General features: G+C 44.7%; 2 protein-coding genes across 4 annotated transcripts; both read right to left on the bottom strand.

The window, feature by feature from the left end:
* Positions 1-338: 338 nt before the first annotated feature.
* On the bottom strand, positions 339-5,549 carry LOC136433609 (transcription termination factor Rho-like). Its single transcript, XM_066425997.1, has 4 exons — positions 5,324-5,549; positions 2,493-2,649; positions 1,933-2,033; positions 339-1,489 (listed from the first exon to the last, which is right to left on the bottom strand). The coding sequence occupies exons 1-4, from the start codon at positions 5,376-5,378 to the stop codon at positions 723-725; spliced, it is 1,080 nt and encodes a 359-aa protein (XP_066282094.1). The 5' UTR covers positions 5,379-5,549; the 3' UTR covers positions 339-722.
* A 1,180-nt stretch (positions 5,550-6,729) lies between these two features.
* LOC136433606 (sodium/potassium/calcium exchanger 5-like) lies at positions 6,730-16,079 on the bottom strand. Of its 3 annotated transcripts, none has more exons than XM_066425984.1 (11): positions 15,648-16,079; positions 14,404-14,579; positions 14,053-14,110; positions 13,539-13,726; positions 13,247-13,347; positions 10,970-11,133; positions 10,057-10,179; positions 9,401-9,694; positions 8,912-9,013; positions 8,533-8,641; positions 6,730-7,141 (listed from the first exon to the last, which is right to left on the bottom strand). In XM_066425984.1, the coding sequence occupies exons 1-11, from the start codon at positions 15,937-15,939 to the stop codon at positions 6,922-6,924; spliced, it is 1,827 nt and encodes a 608-aa protein (XP_066282081.1). In that variant the 5' UTR covers positions 15,940-16,079; the 3' UTR covers positions 6,730-6,921. The 3 variants fall into 3 exon arrangements, with proteins under 3 accessions (XP_066282081.1, XP_066282080.1, XP_066282082.1); XM_066425983.1 differs by having other exon boundaries at positions 10,042-10,179; positions 15,648-16,077; XM_066425985.1 differs by lacking the exon at positions 10,057-10,179 and having other exon boundaries at positions 15,648-16,077.
* Between the last annotated feature and the right edge of the window lie 2,461 nt (positions 16,080-18,540).

Genomic DNA, 18,540 nt, shown 5'->3' with positions numbered 1-18,540 from the left:
TCTCTCCATAGCCGACACCCTTAGCATACTATTCACTCTATATCATATATAGCATATGGCCAATTTCTACTATTTTTCCAGCCATCCACGGATCCTGGTAGAGGCTACACCCAAGGACAAATAGGGATTTGGGTCACCTTGTTTCCATATTTGTCAAATATAAATTGATTGAATAGTCCCATGTACAGGTTGTAAAGATTCAAACCCCACTTCAGAACCGGTGTCACTTAAAGAAAGATACTGACAATCTGCAATGCTGTCATGATGAAGTACGTATATAAAACTTTCACAAGAAGAAGGGATTATTAAAAGTCGACATCCAAACAGACACACTCAGATGACCCGAAACATCTCTTTATTAGAGGGTAGAACAGCAACTTTGACATGAACAATTTATGTGCTACATAATAGTAATTCTCTGTAGCGTTTACTGGTAACGTTTTATCTGCTGAGGTACTTTCCTCACTTCAACAACTAGATCTTCATGAAGTCGCAAAGGCGGGATATTTTGTCTTCGAGAGTAGCCAAGGAGTGATACAGAAAAAGTCTCGTAGTCTTGTTCAACAATTTCAAAAGCTCTTAAAAGGAACACACAAAGATAGTCTTGTATTTTTCCCACTGGAAGGTATATGAACATAAATGTTTAACGTTTTACATAATCACAACGTCTATGTAGAAAAAGTATAGTTGCACGTATCCCAGCACAGGCTATAGGTACAGACTCAGGGCAGGCCTTGCTCTGGCTTCCCGACGGGCTCTTCTTCCGTCTTGTTACCGTCTACCTGTGGACCGTCTCCTGTGCCGGCGTCAGCGGTGGCAGTGTTTCCCTCCCCAACATTCGGGACATCGTCGTCAGCGTCATCCTGCAAGGAGTTCGGCGTCTCTGACACGTCACCGTCAGACGGCACTATCTGCGTTGTCATGGCGACCACGGTGGCGCCACCTTCAATGTCGCTGTCCAGTGGAGACGGGGTCTGGTAGGGTTCTGGATCTGGAGTCGTCTGCCTTGGAGGAACGGTTGTTCTTGGAGTCGATACGCTTATCTTGGTGACGTCGTTTGTGCTCTTGACGTTTACCTCATTGTCCGTTTTCTTGGGTGTTCTTTTCCCGTTGCCCCCATTCCTGCCCTTGCCTCTTCTATTCTTCTTCCTCTCTCCATTGCGCCTACCCTGTCTGCCTCTCTTGCGTCCGCGTCTCCCGTTTTTCCCGCCGTTGCCCTCCTCGCCATTTTCTTGACCTCTCTTCTTCTTCCTCCTACCCTCGCGGTCCTTCCGTCTTGCTTTTGTGACCTTCCCGTCGGCCATATCTTCGTCGTCATCTGTCTCCTTGTCAGCGCCGCGTTTTTTCGAGATGGGCTCGGCGCTTGGCTGGTCCTTCATCCCGCCGGCGTTAGGGTCGTCCCTCCCCTGCCCTTCAGGTGTGGTTGGGTCCGTGGGCTTAGCGGCGGTGGGCCGTGCAGTTGTGGTGGGAACTTCGGTCGGGATGTAATCTGTGTATTGGTGATAGAATAGATGTAAAGAAGATGCGGACCAGGGAACATGCAATCCAAAGGGGTTTGGCGACAGACATTCAACTCATTCCATCACACATTTTGTAACTTTGTATGTATACAATGAAAAGAAAAACTAAGTGCATTCACGGCTCTGGTAGATCTACCTATGGAGAAAACCCTGGTTTTATAATGAATGAATGTACGTGAATAATTAGATGATTGTACGGAGTCACTATGTATATTTTGTTCCTGTATATATGACTACGCGTCTGGCGGGGTGGTGGTTGGTGTGTTGGTGCGGGTTTGCCTTATGGGGGCTGAACGCTAGCTCCAGTAATTCAACGACATTGGGTCAGTTCCAGGCATCCAACACTGTGTGCGTTGAGAGTTTAAAACAATTTCACGTCTTAAAGTTAAAGGGTAATTGGTCTGTGTCTTACCAGGCAGTACTTCGTACAGGTCCGCCCCAGCAGCCAGCCGCAGCCCCACCCCGGCCGTGTACGAGTTCCCCTTACTCAACATGCACACTTTCTCCTTAGACCTGCAAAGACGAAGAAACAACAACACTTAAGTCAAAGCTATACCTTTAAGACTGCTTTTAGAGTCCAGACCCAAAGTCTGGCATGTCAGCTTAATGTAGTTTTTCTTGGAACCGTTCCAGGGATACCGGCAGGCAATTTAGGGCTAACGTTGGCAAGCAGCCTAGTGGAATTAGTCGTGCGCGCCGCAGTACTTGTATCTTATAATCCTTATAATCTGGGAAGTTGCGCAGATGGACAGTCCAGTAGAGGAACGCTAGAATGGCAGATGTGCGACTATTGCACAACAAGCCAGTATTAAGTCACAGAAGAGAAACGGTTAATATAGTATGAGTTATGATATTAGAAACGCGAAACATGCCCAATAGTTTTCTAAGGGAGACCAAGGACTCCTATATAATGTCCTTGGGGAGACACATGACCACAATATTTTGAAATTGTAAATGTTACTTTGGTCTCACCTGAAGTCGAAGGACTTGCAGATGAACGTGCTCTCCTGCAGACAGAGGACCGCGCAGCCGTCAGCCGTGTCCACGTCCTCCACGGTACGGTCGTCATTCCCGTACGTGATGACCCCTGGCGTCCACTCGAATTTCTGCAGGATCGGGATGGGGGCACCTGCGCGGGTCAACGGTCAAAGTGGACGTTGAGATAATTTCGTGAATCTTACACATGTATGTGTTTTGATCTCCAGGCTTATGTTTATTACATTGTCTATCAGGAGTCTATTAGAGTCTATAAGACAAAAGAAAAGCATGGATAAAATAAATATGTGATTCTCATACTAAGTACTATTCGGTAGGTTAAATTGTTGCCAAAGTCGGTTTATACCATTGTGTTTTGATGTTAACGTCTAGCCTTTCCGTTTAATTTGTGGCAGAATTCACTCGAGTATATATATACATGTACATGTATGAGACCAAGGCAGGACTTAACACCAGCGCGGACTCATGAGTGTTCACGTATGACCTGCAAGCAGATGCTTTCGCTTCGCTCGCACATCTTTCAAGGACCAGTGCATTCGTATTTCAAGCTGTTTGCTTACCATACATCATCGAGGTGTCCAGCCGTAGCCACACATCTACTTGAAGATTAATGACGCATTGTGCGAAGTGCTTATCGGTGCTGGCCTGTTACATGGCCCCATGTCAGTTGTAATGTGCGGATGGATCGGTCCTTGTTATTATGTAACGAATTTGTTCCCCTCAACGTCGGAAAGATATCGGAAAGACCCTAATCGAAGCCTCTGTAGCGAGTTGTGGTACGGATGAAATCTCCAAGCAGATGTTAGGACGAAAAATCGTTTTCTGACTGGCCGGCCTGACATATTCTTCATGGAATCGGTCAGAGGAGAGGACTCGAGGTAGAATAGGGTGGCCATTTATCTGAATGACTTGGTGTCAGCAAACCAGGCCGGTCAGAAAAGTTCTCAATTTTCTCCCTAGCATTTGCTTGGAGATTAGTGCGGATCTGGATTACATAAGCCGAGAAAATTGTCTCTTGCATAACACAAGCTTTAATTGACAATTCTTAAAGTGGGTGTTACCGTCAGCCTCCCAGGAGACACACCCCTTCGTCCTACACCCTTTTACCCGTCTAATTACGATACTACAGGGACTGTGAATTTTAATTGAAACTGCAGGGTGTGTCTACACATTTTAACCTCCTTGAACAAACGTATCCTGGTGAGGACCTTTCCCCCAGATTTCATTCCCTTGGCATACATCAAATTTTTCCCAAATGTTAAGCTTTATGGATAGTATCGTTTCTTTTACACTTGAAACAGTACATTGTACCAAGGACGATTGTACGTACACTCTTTGTCAGTCATGGATTTTGCAAAAGGCCAAAATGGACAATGCGCTATTCAAAAGCCGCCCCTCCAATATCCGTATTGTTGTTTTCTTCGGCTATTCTTGTTGCCCAGAACCTGCGACATGGCTATGATTTCTGGTATTTTTTAACCTTTCTTTGTCGTCCGTTTTAATTTATTTTTGTCCAGAACTATTCCCGTCCCGTTCTTCCCTTTAAGTGAAAATCGTTTGGCACTGTGTGACTTTCTTGATTCGACATGACTCCAATCCTCTCATAAGCCCTGTGCGGATACCGGTGGTGCTTCATGATCCCGATAACGTCATCCTTACCGCCTGTTTGTGGTCAGTTTGTGGCCAGGAGAAATCTAGTAAAACGGGAACCTTTATAAGCGGGGCTTATTGCCAGGAGACAATTATGAATGCACACAACACTCCGGGGAAATTATCATCATGCTTCATTTTCTTATCCTCTGCGATGCCCTGTTGCAGATCTCCCTTGTTTATCACATATCTATCATATAACTATAGCTTTCGATCGCTTGCTCCCGTTGTCCTTCCCTTCGCGATGGAATTTGGCAGATTGCAAGAAGTGAGGAGTGAACAGTTATGCAAGTTGAAGTAGCGGCTTGGACACCACAAAATTGAACCTGATAACCTTGGCTGTTACGCCGTGTGCTTCGATCGTTCGCTGTATCCCACCGAGAAGGATGGATTTCGCCGTGACAGTGCTGTACATTACTCTGGTTGACCTGGGAAGTCTAGCATCAATCCCTTGAGTTATGGAGCTGTTAAAATGCTAAGCCTCTAAAGCGAAGGGAGATTAAATAGCTTCTCCTGCTAGTTCAGGCCATCTGTTCAGTTTTGTGGTTCGTCACCAATGTTAGCTACTGAACATAGCCGGTTGTCAATAACATTGGAAGCCTGGGTGTGTCTTTCTGTCAGAATGTCTGGGATACGCTTTCCTTCCCATTCAGAGCGAGGAAACCTATTTCAGTAGTTGCCAAAGGTTCTTTTTCCTGTCGTGGTTTAATACAATCCTTTGCATGACAAAGATATGATCGTCCATTTTCTTTCGTTGTTCCAAAATACAAAAGCGCGCTTCATCTGTGCGCTACTGCAGACGGTCGCGTGCGTATCGGTACCAAAGAAATGGACAGAAACCCTGGTAGGGGATCATGATAGTTGACATTCCATCACATCAGGAGTTCAAGTTCACAAGAACTGAACCCACGGACAGCCCCCACATCCGCCCGGGGAGTCTCGGTGACTAGGCCAGTCAGGTTGGGGCTGACACAAAAGATGCAGTCAAAGCCAAGATGCCGTGTTTCATGATTCGCACCATCATTTTTCGTTAACACAGGTGTCTCGGCCTGCCAAACCACCACTTTTGCGGTCGTGTCTGAGTACGTAGAACATCAGCTAATGATACAAAGTACAAAGGAGAAACATCGCCGCCTGAAAACATCAAAATAGCTTACCCCACGTTTCCAAGACGACCGCACTGCAGACGACCAGCACAAAGACCAGCGCCATTGTCGGAAAGGAGTGTCCTGATGTGTTGGGAAATCTTCTCCGGCATGTAGCGCTTCCAACAGTATTCCGTCCTCGGCTTCACGGCTTCCCAGGTTGGCGTGCTGTCAGAAAGGCCCGTCCACTGCTAAGTACGTAATGGGCTGTCAGCAGAGAGACGCCCCCGGGACGTCCTCTCGTTTAATTAAAACTGGGCACTCCAACAGACGCATGCGGTCTGACCAATCACACGGTGAGGAACAATACATGCGGACTGTACTGAACAACAGGGGTGGCAGGGTGGCACCGATACTATTTGCATAAGATCCCTACTGGACCCATAGGATGCAATTAATTTCCATAGACTATTTTCGTATTTTTATCTATCTGATCAGGATTGATTGAAATAGCGTTCTTGTGACACGACCCAAACGAATGGTAACGTTTCGGTGATCTCTCAGCTAGTTTCCGCAGGCCCTGAATTTCGCCCAGGTGAATTTTTCTCTAGGTTTTATTCTATATACACAGATAACTAAGTATCAAACCTGTAGCATTTTCAATCTAGCTACATAGGTATGACAATACTAGCATTGTCGTATATGAATAGTTTGGTTACGCTTTTGGTATGTTTCATATAGATATTGACAAACGTGATTATAAGCGGATATAGGAGTTGGACATGACAGCAGCATATGAAAACGATATCGGTCTGTGTGTAGGATTCATTCAGTTGACATTGAAGCTGGACAAACTTCGACAGTAAATGATATAACCCATGGCTTGAATAAGGTGATATTGCCGGAAATGATTTTTTTCTCAGAGAAGATGGCGAACGAACGGACACCAACATTGGGACTTTGGAAGTAAGAAAAATCACGGCAATATAAATTCTGGCATCCGCTATTCATTTCTAGTACTAATGCGGTGGCATACATGCATTCAGTGTCAGACACACAATGTACACACATGGATTAACCGAATGAAGACTGCTGAGCCGATCCGGAGATTCCGGACAGCCCGACATGTTCGTGTATGTCCGGTCCGCCTACCGGAAACCACGTTGATGAGTTACCAGACTCAGTCAATGGAAGCCCATGGAGTCTGCGTAGAGACTATGATGTCCCTTGTCCCTGTCATAGCACGTATTTTGTCACTGTCACTTCGTCCTGTCCCCATCGGCTAATGCACCCGCCCGTGACGACTGTCTGGGTCCCGGGCCCGGGGTTGCCATGGAGGCCACGCCCTGTTCTAGTAGCCCTAGCCGAGTTCAAGGTTACCATCTTTCGTCTTTTTTTCTTTTAACTTCACCCAAAAACATGTTTCAAGTTTCCGACACTCCAGGGTTACCTATTGCCATTCAACACAAACCGTGAAATCGTCTAACAAACTTTTCGGTTCTATTCCTATCGACGCAACCGAAATTGACGTCTGCTTACACTTACAGTACAATACAAGGCACTTTGAGTCAGGAATCGACAAAAATCATTGATACCATGGCAATGACATGATTTTACTATTTTCCATAATCATAGTCATACGATCACTTTCTCAGTTCGATCATCAGTGTCTAACTTCCCGGACAGGTGGGCGGGTTGAAGTCTCCGAAGACGTTGAGTTCGTACAGCGTGGCCAGGGTGATGAAGAGAGCGTACAGACAGCCGCAGATCACGCCCAGCTTCCTGTCCAGCCGCCAGCGGTTCAGCCACATGGTGAACAGCAGGACCAGCACGGTGGACAGCAGCGTGACAGCTGAGTACACCAGACCGCCGCTTTGGATGGACACCACGCTGTTGGGGAGGAACGATGGAGCATTTGTTAGTTAGTTAGTATTTACGTTTTGCAGAAGTCAATGGTAGCGAAAACGCTTCATGATACAAAAGCACACAGTAGGAAAATAGCTCGCCCGACCTGCGAGCTCTTAATGTCATTTTTTCGGCAGCATTTCGACCTGTGTCCTCTCGCTTACTGGGCGATTTTTAGGATCGGCTAATGTTCGCAGGTCACCTAGTACAAAGTGACAGTAGATTTTCAGGTGAAACATATGCTCGTATATTTTGTGATTTTGAAATTCGGCGATCACCAAATTCGCCCAAAGGTCGTCAGTGACAGTGTGACGACGAATTCAGAAGGCAGCCCCTGAATTGTGACAGCTAGATCTATATCAATCACACTGTCCGGCACAAGTAACATATTGATACTCTACAGAGAGCGATATTGATATCGTCATAAATATCTGTCAGCCGCTCACTGAACCGGCTGGATCTCTGACCCCGCGCCGCGACAGCGCCTTTATGTTATCGATCCGTTTGAAGCCTAACTAATAACACTAATGCATCCAGACAGCGTAGTCCAGCTATACGTCACCCCAGCGCAATAATCAGGGTACGCATCGGGGACTTGTATTTCTCCGCACGGAGGTTACTGTCTCTTCACTGACCCAAAAAGGTCGTATAACACAGATTCAGGGGACTTTACGGGCCACCGCCCATTCTGCAGATCCGATATACAGCTGGCACCGGCTTCCTGACGAAGTGCATGTAGTTTGTTAGGGTAAAATGAAAAAGAGATTGATCTGTATCTAGTGGGGATTTGGCACTCTCCCATCGCTGCAGTACAGAATATCTCACAGGGCATTCGTGATTAAAATCGCACCGCAAATTTAGGGAGTAACCGGATAATTTGAAAGTCTGTCCCTGTGGAAAAGCTACGTTGTCTCTGAAAAACACTGGCCATCTCTGCGGAATAATCTACATGCTCGTAATTTGAAGCTGGAAAGGAAACTGCTGTGACAATTCTACTGACTTGAAAATGATACTTTAAAATCCAACCACTTGTTCCTTGAGCAAAAACCAACCCACAGGAAGAAAATCATCAAATCAATTCATATTTTCCGTTACAAGCATTCTGTGAGAAAAACAGCAAATCAACCCGAAAACGTTGTTTTAAAAAACTCTTGGCAGGGATAACCATGGCCTAGGTTTGAGCAGAGGTCGAAGTCAGACACAGAAAAAACCTTGATTAACCTTGGGAACGAATTTGTTTTGTGTCACTTGTTCTAGATTTAGTTATCTAATCCTTCCGCGGGTAAACAGAACGAGACTTGCGGAAGTTTACGTTTGACCAAGGAGGTTTTATATAGATATATAAAACCTCCTTGGTTTGACTTGCTGCACTTCACCTGTTTGTCTGAACGACCGCCGTTCTGACGAACCACGGCACGCCCAGGCCCACCAGGATGTCAAACACGTTACTGCCGACTGCGTTCGACACCGCCATGTCTCCCTCTCCTGCAAAATATGTCAGATGCACAGATGTTGCCAGGGGTACAGTTGAAATAACCGATAGAATATGAAAATAACATCATAGAAGTTATTTATTATATAGGGGTATAGGTTTTGGCTGCTAGTCGTTCATCATTAATAAAAGAGCAACTGTAGAGTTTGTCAGAGTTTACAAAAAAATGCATACGCAGACAAGTCATGACTACATCTTAAACTTAGAAATATAGTCGAAACCCAAGAAATGGCCGATCTATGTGAATCAAGTGTTCTACGCACCTTCCTTTGACACCAGGACACTAGACATGGCGTCAGGCACGCTCGTTCCTATGGCGATTAACGTCAGACCCATCACTGTGTCCGGGACGCCGACTGTGAAACCTGCAGAAGGAATTATAGATGAAGTGTACACAGTCGTGGAAATGTAGGTATGTTCTAGCATGTTAATTTCACTGCATTTTAGTGCCACGGTATTTTATATACTGATGGTTGGTCCTTAAGTTATAGTCAACTGATACATCGATGAACTTCAGTAACTGTTATCTAGCGATAAGTCAACTGCTTGGTCTGTTCTCTTACTTAGTTTATCCTGACACTTAATTCGCCTTCAAAGGTTTTTTCTTCTTCCAAGGACCTTCCCTGTTAAAGAATATATGACCATATTCAAGAGGGATTCGAAACCAAAGTTTGAAGTTCTGTTCTTTGATTAGACTCCTAACTAGATAATTCAGGTTTTATAAACGAGTCATTGGTACTAGAAGAACCTACCAATGACAGTGACCATCCAGACCAGGATGTATGTGAAGGCTCCTATCCAGGCGACTGACATGATGAAGCTGACAGGATACCATCTTTTCCACCTGTCCCGGCGGCAGTCAGGCACGGTCCCCGCTAGCAGCACGGTTAGAGGCAGCCCGAAAACCCATAATACTCTCCTCCAGAGCCCGGACGGTACTGAGAACGGAGAGTCCGGTTCATCGGCTACCTGGACAGTTTCATCCGAATGGGTTGTGACTGCGCCATCTGGCGGCGTCTCCAGGAACCGCCCTTCTGTGGCATTGTCTGGAACAATCAAATGTACTACAATGAAGAAGAAAATGTACCAAAACCACAATGTGTATCGTCATTTACAGCGCCGCCTAGATTGTGCCACCTCAGGACAACATGCTCATGCATGTATGTACATGGACGTTCTAGGAATGATTCCTGCTGTGCCTAGCCAACGTGCAACTACCATTAAACGCACTGACAGTGCAAACTAAAACAGAGATCATGCTAATAATAGGGTCACATGTCCAAACCGGGGCCCTGTCGGGCTGTTTGCGGGAAATTTTCGCGTGCACAAACTGCCCGGCCGGGCCCCGGTTTGGAAATGTGACCCTAGCATAACACGGGGGATCCGTGCGTACCAGAGAGTGTCTTACGTTCCTGTTGAGTTTGTCCTTTGGCGGAGAACTTTGATAGACGGTCGTTCAGGATGTCAGAGGACCAGATTTCGTCATCTGTCGCTGCATCTCCTTCTCCTGAAGCCTTTTCTAACGCAAAACCTTCCAAAAGCCAGAGGAATATTGCACAGGAAAAGACAGTTAGATAGTCAGGTGGTTGCTAGGGCCGGACATGCTGGCCTTACAAGTTCTTTGGGACCCTGTCATTGCTCCGAGAATTATAGCTACAAGACATGTGATCACATAGCCTCTAACAGGCTCCGCGAGATGGCTGGGAAAATAGTAGGAATCGGCAAATAAACCGGGAGTTAGCTACGGAGAGAGGGTCCAATCTGGACCCTCTCTCCGTAGCTAACTCTCTCCGTAGCTAACTCCCTTTATTTGCCGATTTCTACTATTTTCCCAGCCATCTCGCGGAGCCTGGTAGAGGCTAGTGATCACAAATGTATGCGCTACTTTGAATTCGTCGGAAGTATCACAAAATTTGCTTTTTTCCTCTGACGTTTGACGAGAATGTTGGAATTCAACGTTAACCTGGGTACCGTCCTCCTTTGTTACCGCTGCCGGGCTCAATCGTTTCGCTTTGTCGCGCCGTCGAAAAGATTGAGCCAGCCGTAAAACGGAGGATTGTACCCAGGCTTTTCAGCGCTCTTTGTGCAAATAGATTTTTTTTTTTTTTTTAAATTTTGCACACTTAAGGTCATCGCCTAGCTTAAGCCCAAAGGCCACCAGAGGTAAAACGTTACCTACGAAATAGAATCGTCGGAAGAAACATACTTGAATGAGCGAGAAGACGATGAGAACGTACTTATAAGAGTTTGAGAGTCTCAACAATCGCAGAAAGTAGAAGATCTACTTCATGTGTATCTTGATAGACTATTTAAACCGTTACCTGTTGTTATCAGCGGAGTTTTCTCGTATTGCCCCGATTGCTGGTTTTGGAGGTCAACATTTGCTGCAGGGAACCGTCGGACGAATCCTGAGCTCAGTCGGCGGTTGAAGTACATCAGCAGCACGTACAGAAAGTACAGACACACCAGGATACACGCCTCGTACCTGTAAGTACACAATTATGAAACACGTTGGATATTATGCTGTCTAAAGCCCCCCTCTCACTGGACCCGCGGCACGCTGACGGCGTCGCTGCGGCCGATCGAATTGACAAAGCATGCAACGAATTTCATCTACAAAAATGAATCTTTTTAAGCTTCATGTGTTTTGTTATCTTTTTGGCCATAGTTGTACGTTTTGAATGATATTCCCACTAAAGTCAAGGGTAACACAGATCCGGTTTACGACAAAAAAGCGTGCCGCGGGTCCAGTGAGAGGAGGGCTTAACCAACATATTAGCGCATTTATGGAGGCCTAAGGCTAATGGCAGGACGATCCTGTCAGCAGTACAAAAATTTGCACGATCCTGTCAGCAGTGCAAAAAATTCTACTGCTGACAGGATCATCCTTTTTTTCGATGCATTTTTGCAACCAGTCAGAAGCTAGCATATGTAATTGCTACGGTAACAGCAGGTAAAAGGTGTTTCACGATGTCGGCCATCATCACAGCGTATCTAAGGACCTACCAGGTGATAACAGCGCGATCCGATCGGATCCGGCGAACGCATGATTTCATAATTTCAGCTAGGCTTAACCTATTTATAGGGCATATTTCGGATCGTGATTATAGTCATGTTTTATCTCAAATGTCATCGATGCTAGGTGCCAAATTTCTGACATGCTCCAGTACTGATACTCCCATCCGAGCTAGCCCTCTATCAATTGAGCTGAACTACTAATTAACGTACAACGTACAAGTAACAGCCATTTCGTTATCACAACTGACTCTTTTTTATGCTGAAATTTTTGAATCCGTCGAATCGACAGCTTGAGAAACGCACTTTTAATAGAAGGAATCCACCCCCCTCCCACTGGATCCTAATGCCAATTGTTCAATAAATCCCATGACTTTATCAGACAGGTGTGATTGTGCTCTATCATTACGAGTCATTTCTAGTTTACTGCTGTACATATATCCGGTACGTTCCTCCATGTTCCTCGCTGAGTCATTTTGCGCGGGCAATCTTTTTGCGAGCTCTGATTGGCTTAAACTTTTTCCTGTCACAGGCAAACATATTCTTGCACTGCTGACAGGAAAGCGGAAAAATCTGCACTGCTGTCAGGATGATCCTGTCAGCAGTAGAAATTTTTGCACTGCAGACAGGATGATCCTGTCAGCAGTAGAAATTTTTGCACTGCAGACAGGATGATCCTGACAGCAGTGCAGATTTTTCCGCTGCTGACAGGATCATCCTGTCTGCAGTGCAAAAATTTCTACTGCTGACAGGATCATCCTGACAGTAGCCACAACCTTTCTGCGAGCTTGTTCGCTTAGAACCGTACCAGACGTGCTAGTCCGTTGAGAATATTCTTTGACGACGGAGTTCCTTTAACCACTACTACTGCTGATTCTAACTTGTTTTTGAATAACAGTCAGCAGCAGCACTGGTAGTAGTAAAAAGAACCTTAAAAGATTTTATGGCAATAATGACGAAATAGTCGTAGATCACTTTTAAGTTCAGACAGTCATTCGCTTAGAACCGTACCACACATACTAGTCAGTTATGAATGTTCTTTGACGACGGAGTTCCTTTCACAACTACTACTGCAACCACTACTTATTCTTGAATAACAGTCAGCAGCAGCACTGGTAGTGGTGAAAAGAACCTTAAAAGATTTGATGGCAATAATGACGAAATTATATCTATTGTGGCAAAAGTAGTCGTAGATCACTTTTAAGTTCAGGCAGCTATTGGAAAATATACAAATCATGTGTGTGGTGAGAAGGCAATATAACTGTTATAGAGTGTTTTTACAAGATTTCCAACATGTTTCTAATATCACCCGAGGTACCAGCCCGACCGCGGGTAGAATCGCCCGCATGCCGGAGAGCGATCCGACCCGCGGGACGGCCGAGGGTGATGCGGAATAATACACCGTGTTGTATTCTATTTATATCATACCCACCCAAGAAAACAAATATTTCAATGCACCAGAAGTGAAGAAAAGTCTGGTATTCAAATTTTCGACAGCGGCGCACTCGGCGCACTCGAAATGCATTCTAAGTATTCTATGGAAGCCCGTGTGATACAAGTAGAACCCCATAGAATGTACCAACCAGTGGACCTGTTCGTCGTACATAACGATGACGAGCGCCGCCACACTGATGAGGTAGACACTGCAGTCCCGCAGCAGGGGCCACAGCGTTAGGGTGATAGCCTGTCAAGGACATGTCGACAAGGAAGGTTTAGGAGCGGATAAATCGAAGAAGGAAAGAAGGAAACTCTGTACTTTATACATTCCTAAAAAGCATCGATTTTGCATGTCAACATATGTTAGGCCTTGCGGCAAGATTCTGCAAAGAATGGCGACTGACTGAACATCAGGCATGCATATACTACAGGTCTTACCGTCCCCACCACCAGCCCACACAGACCCACGATGAAGAGCAGGTTGAAGACGGCCGACCCGACGATAGTTCCCACTCCTATGTCGTCTCGGCTGATGAAGACGCCGAAGATGGACGTGAAGAGCTCGGGAGCCGAACTTCCGGCCGCCATGAATGTGGCACCGGCCACATCCGGCTGGAGACGCAGTGCTGGTGATTGGAAATAAGGACTATGGAACTTTGGGGTAGTTTGTAGGTTCAAATTATGATGTAGGGAAACTATTGGCTCAAGTTTAACAACAACCGATTGCCTGTATCTGTGTTGTATAGCCGGTATAACCGCCCTCAGGCGTAACACACCAGCTTGAGCGCACTCCTGGAATGATGCGGGTTGGTCAGGGACATGAACTAAGAAAAAGTTGCAACGTGTTAATATATCTGGTGATACACTTACAGAAGGGGTAGGAATTCCCGTTCTCATTGATATTCTAAACCATACAAATGGCACATTTGCCTATGACGTAAGATGTACGCACCTTCACTGATCCTTTCCAGCGCGGGTACGAAGTAGTCGTCACAAATAATGGCCAGCGCCTGGAAGATGGCAACCACCATTAGTGTAGATGTCTTTAATAATGGTTAGAAAATGCGGCCAATTTGTTTTATATAATAGAATGGCCGTACATATGAGAAAACGTTATCCATCATTGTCAAAAGATAGTGAATATACTAATATTGCGACAGTACCAAATCCCTTGTCACTTTGCCCTCTGTTCGGGTGGTAATGACGGCCCTTTTCCTCTGTCATACGCTCCTTAACGTCATGCATCCTTTATGCAATTTTACTCGAATACGCGACTGTAAGAATATATATCTTAACCCCCTACCTGGAACATGTATAACGTGGCGATGACGTGTAGAATGACGGCACCCTGACGCCGCTGCCCCTGGGTGAAGACGTCGGCAGGGAAGCGGCTGATGGCCGGGGGAGAGCAGTTCCCTCCCGCGGCACTGCCGTTACCGTTGATGACAGCATCGAATACTTGGTTTTCTGTAGCTGGCACTGAAATATTTAATGAAAATGTCATTTCTTTTCTTGCTAAATAAGTATATGCTCTGGTACTTTTGAGGTCTGATGGAAACGTTATTTGTTTTCTTGCTAAATAAGTATATGCTCTGGTACTTTTGAGGTTAAATAAAAATGTTATTTGTTTTCTTGCGAAATACGTATATGCTCTGATACTTTTAAATTGGTCCAAACGTTAACCCCCTCCATATCATGATCATGATAAGTATAAATTTACATCACTACAGAAAATACCTATCATGGACGATTGGATGTGCATGTACCCAACCTAACCCTTCACTGGACTTTTTTGGGAAAAGAGTCGGCTTTATTTACTTCATGATGAAATCACACAATTTTTCATCGGGCACTTATTAATTAAGGTTCCTCATCAATCACACACTCAATCGTTTGGTTGCCCCAGAAATGTGGCTGAAGCAAAAGAGTCGGTCTTTACATGTATTCCCAGCCTTCTGTATTCACTAAACAACATGCTAGAGAAACAGCAATGTAATTGACCAAGAACAACGGCATCAGACATTGATTTCCGAACCTGGGGTGATTGGATTCCTCCAAATGCGCCCAGAATTCCGTCTGTATGCGGATTAAGAATCCGTAACAATATTTCATACCAGATGAGGCAATCATCCAATCGATTCATCGGATTCCAATCCGAGTCATGACGTATGTAGATTGCTTGTACAGTCAATATCGGAACTTTTCTGATGTTCCGATCGCATGCATCATTACAGATCCCCACAATGTCACATCACATGAATGTCACATGAACGACAAGTCCCTTTTTTCTTAGGACTCCCCCCTAACTAACGCACTGTGAGCTTTTGATAAGCTTTTGCTTGAGAACACAATTGGATTAGGCATCTAATGACTGCATGTGACGCAGAAACGCATGTTGCATACTCATGTTTCAGCTCCTTTAGAAATCACGCGGGGTTCATGCCAGGGTGTTCACAACAACAACCTACCCCATGGTTTAGACTAAAACACTACTAAACACCGTTTCATACTGTAAAATGGCGGACTTCGATTTCTAGATGTACGCACCTGTCGCTGTGTACACGGTCCTCGCGATACTTCCTCCGTCAAATGCGTTTTGGAGAGCGACAACCACGCCCAGCACTCCCCACAGTAGGAAGAAAACCGCGGCTGTCACCTGCCATGTTGTTTTCCTCCTTTTCACTCCTCGTGCAGCTGTAAGCAGGTGCTGCCTGGTATGCTGTACAGACAGGTGGGCAGCTGTAGACTGGTGACACGTCCTGTCCATGACTGTGCAGTGAGTGGAGGGTGAATCGGAGAGGCGCGCACGGTGCTGATGTCTACAGAAAGTTATTGACATGTGCCAGGGTGGAAAAGTCAGAAAGGCCCCCAGGGGACGGTACGTTTCACTCAGTGGGTGATGATGATTAATTGAATGGGCGCGATCAAAAAGATCGTTAGCTCGTGATGGAAGAGCATGTCGCAGTCGCGTAATTCCACAAACCAGTTCACCAACTCCAACAAAGGATAAAACACATGTGATATCTTTAATACTGCAGAAATTGTTTTCTTTGTTTTCATCACTTTTGTTTTGTTTCTTTTTTAATAACCCATAAAAATCGCATCCGGACGAGAGAGCATTGACATTGACGATGATACAAATGTATTAGCTCTAAATCTTTTCTAATTAAAATATCAATGTAAATAAAAAGTATGTGTCGATGGATTTAAAACAAAATCTAGCTATTCATGGCTGTGGTTGATTGAAAAAATATCTATCATTTTAGGGCTTTCAATAAATATCTGTAATCCTTGAGGTCGCCAATAAAAGGGAGCTCGAGCTAGAGCAAATTATCTTTAACTTCTGTACTTTTAAATCTGCGGGGGCATGGGGTGAAGTAGACTGTGGATGCATAACGTATCATAAGTGGCCCGCCCCGACGTTAGGTAATAAGATTTGTCAGGTTGGTTTCGCATGACATGGGAACTTAACGCTCGAAATTCCCAGCAATATAGCGACAGAAATAATACTAGATCAACACGGATCTATAGCTTTCATTACGAATTGAACGAATGCCATTTTCGTGGCCAAACCTTGTTACAATGTATGGATGTCAATGCTCAGTCAGGATGCTATGTTAGTCGACGTGGTCCCCATCTTACATTTCTTATGAAATAGTCCGGTCGTGGCTTTTGACACAGTTTTATACATTGTGTTACTGAAATAAACCTGTGACAGCTGTCGTGACCGCACGTCTTCGGGATCTATCAATAGCCCTTCCGTGACCCGTTCATGTATTCTATTGATTAACCAGGACAACAGATCTCGCCTGAGAATGCGGGAAATCCGCACAAATATCAACGCGCTTTTTTAATTGGTTCAATACAGAGAACCGTTATTGAATTACTTTTGTATATATCTGGTGTGTGTTGCATTATTAATGTTGATGGGATAACTAGTGTGGTCTGCGCTGAACTCAAAATCGACCTCGTAGAATGATGTAGCCAGTGAAGCAACGTTGGATCAGATGGGGTGTATCAATACTGTGTATATCGTACAGCACGATTTACCGGGATCGGGAATGGTACCTCAGCGATTTGTAATATTTGCGTTATACAAATATTATTGGGCCGTGGTGCATTACCTGTGTGGTACATTACCTGTGTCGACATTGAACAACCGTTGACTACTTAACCCATACCTACAAGTCTAAACAGCTAATGTGGCTAACGTTCGTAGCCCCACGTGACAATTCAATTACGAACCTCTTCCTGATGTCTTTCTCCAATCACAGATTACAAGTTCTCTTGAGGTACCGCGAAAATAGGTCAACAACTCAGAGGTTGGTGGAGAGAAGATTGTGACAGCTTTTATCATATGCCCCGTTTTTGTCCGCAATCTCTGACAGAAAACGGGGCATATGATAAAAACTGTCACAATCTTCTCTCTACCAACCTCTGCTTGGAGAGTAAGGTCAAGCACCTTTGGTTAATCACTCGCGAAAATTGGATGATTGCAGGGGCATCCCAAATCATTCAATTATCTATTTGCTGGAGGCACAGGGGTCAAAGGCCGTGGGAAGGTCTATCTCCAATTTATGTAATGATTTTTTCGCAGTATTAGATATACTACGCCAAAAATAGTTTACTCAAGCAACAAGCAACTGGATAGAATTTTGAAACAGTCATACGTTTCAGACAGCATCCGCTGTCTTTCGTCAGTGACTGTTTGACTGTTTAAAAATTTTATCCAGTTGCTTGAGTGACTATTTTAGGCGTATCTTACTACCTGGATGTCTAACCTTCATCAATGTATTAGATATACTACTTTGTTACGTTATGGATAAAATCTCTCATTTGTCAAAATCAACTCTACTCATCCTGAAGAAAATCTCACATCTTGATACCAGTAACCGTATGTGTATGACGATAAGTACAAATACCTGCAATATACGCAAAACGCCCATACAAACCTAGCTATACGTGTCCAAAATGAATGTTCTAAACTTGTCATACATGTTTACCTGTTATCAATACACCACATACTGCCTAGCACGGAAAATAAAGCTGTAACAGCATCTGGTAATATAGCTGACTTTTAACATATTTCATACTCAAGTACACAACTTCCTCATGGAAAAGTAGCTTTAATTTAGTAGATCATGTTCACACATGAACACACGACAGCTGTCATAGATATAAGAACCTAAAAGTTATAGTGTGTAAACCTCTCACCTGACTGAGAAAACGGACGACAATTGTAGAGACCTTGCGTTCTGAGAGTCCGACAGAGTCAACTCCTTTCCAACGCGACCCACCAAACCTGAAGTATCAGTGGATAGTCTCTTACCAAATTGGTTTCAAGTAACAAATTTAACCTTGCTCTTACATAAGGGCCATATTGGCAGAATGCCTGGCAGTTTTCTAACCAGAACAGGTCAACAAACTATATTTGCAGCCA

This window comes from Branchiostoma lanceolatum, chromosome 4, assembly GCF_035083965.1.
Source record: "Branchiostoma lanceolatum isolate klBraLanc5 chromosome 4, klBraLanc5.hap2, whole genome shotgun sequence".
NCBI lineage: Eukaryota > Metazoa > Chordata > Leptocardii > Amphioxiformes > Branchiostomatidae > Branchiostoma > Branchiostoma lanceolatum.
The sequence above is the reverse complement of the archived record's forward strand: the minus strand, read 5'-3'. Positions and strand labels throughout refer to the sequence as shown.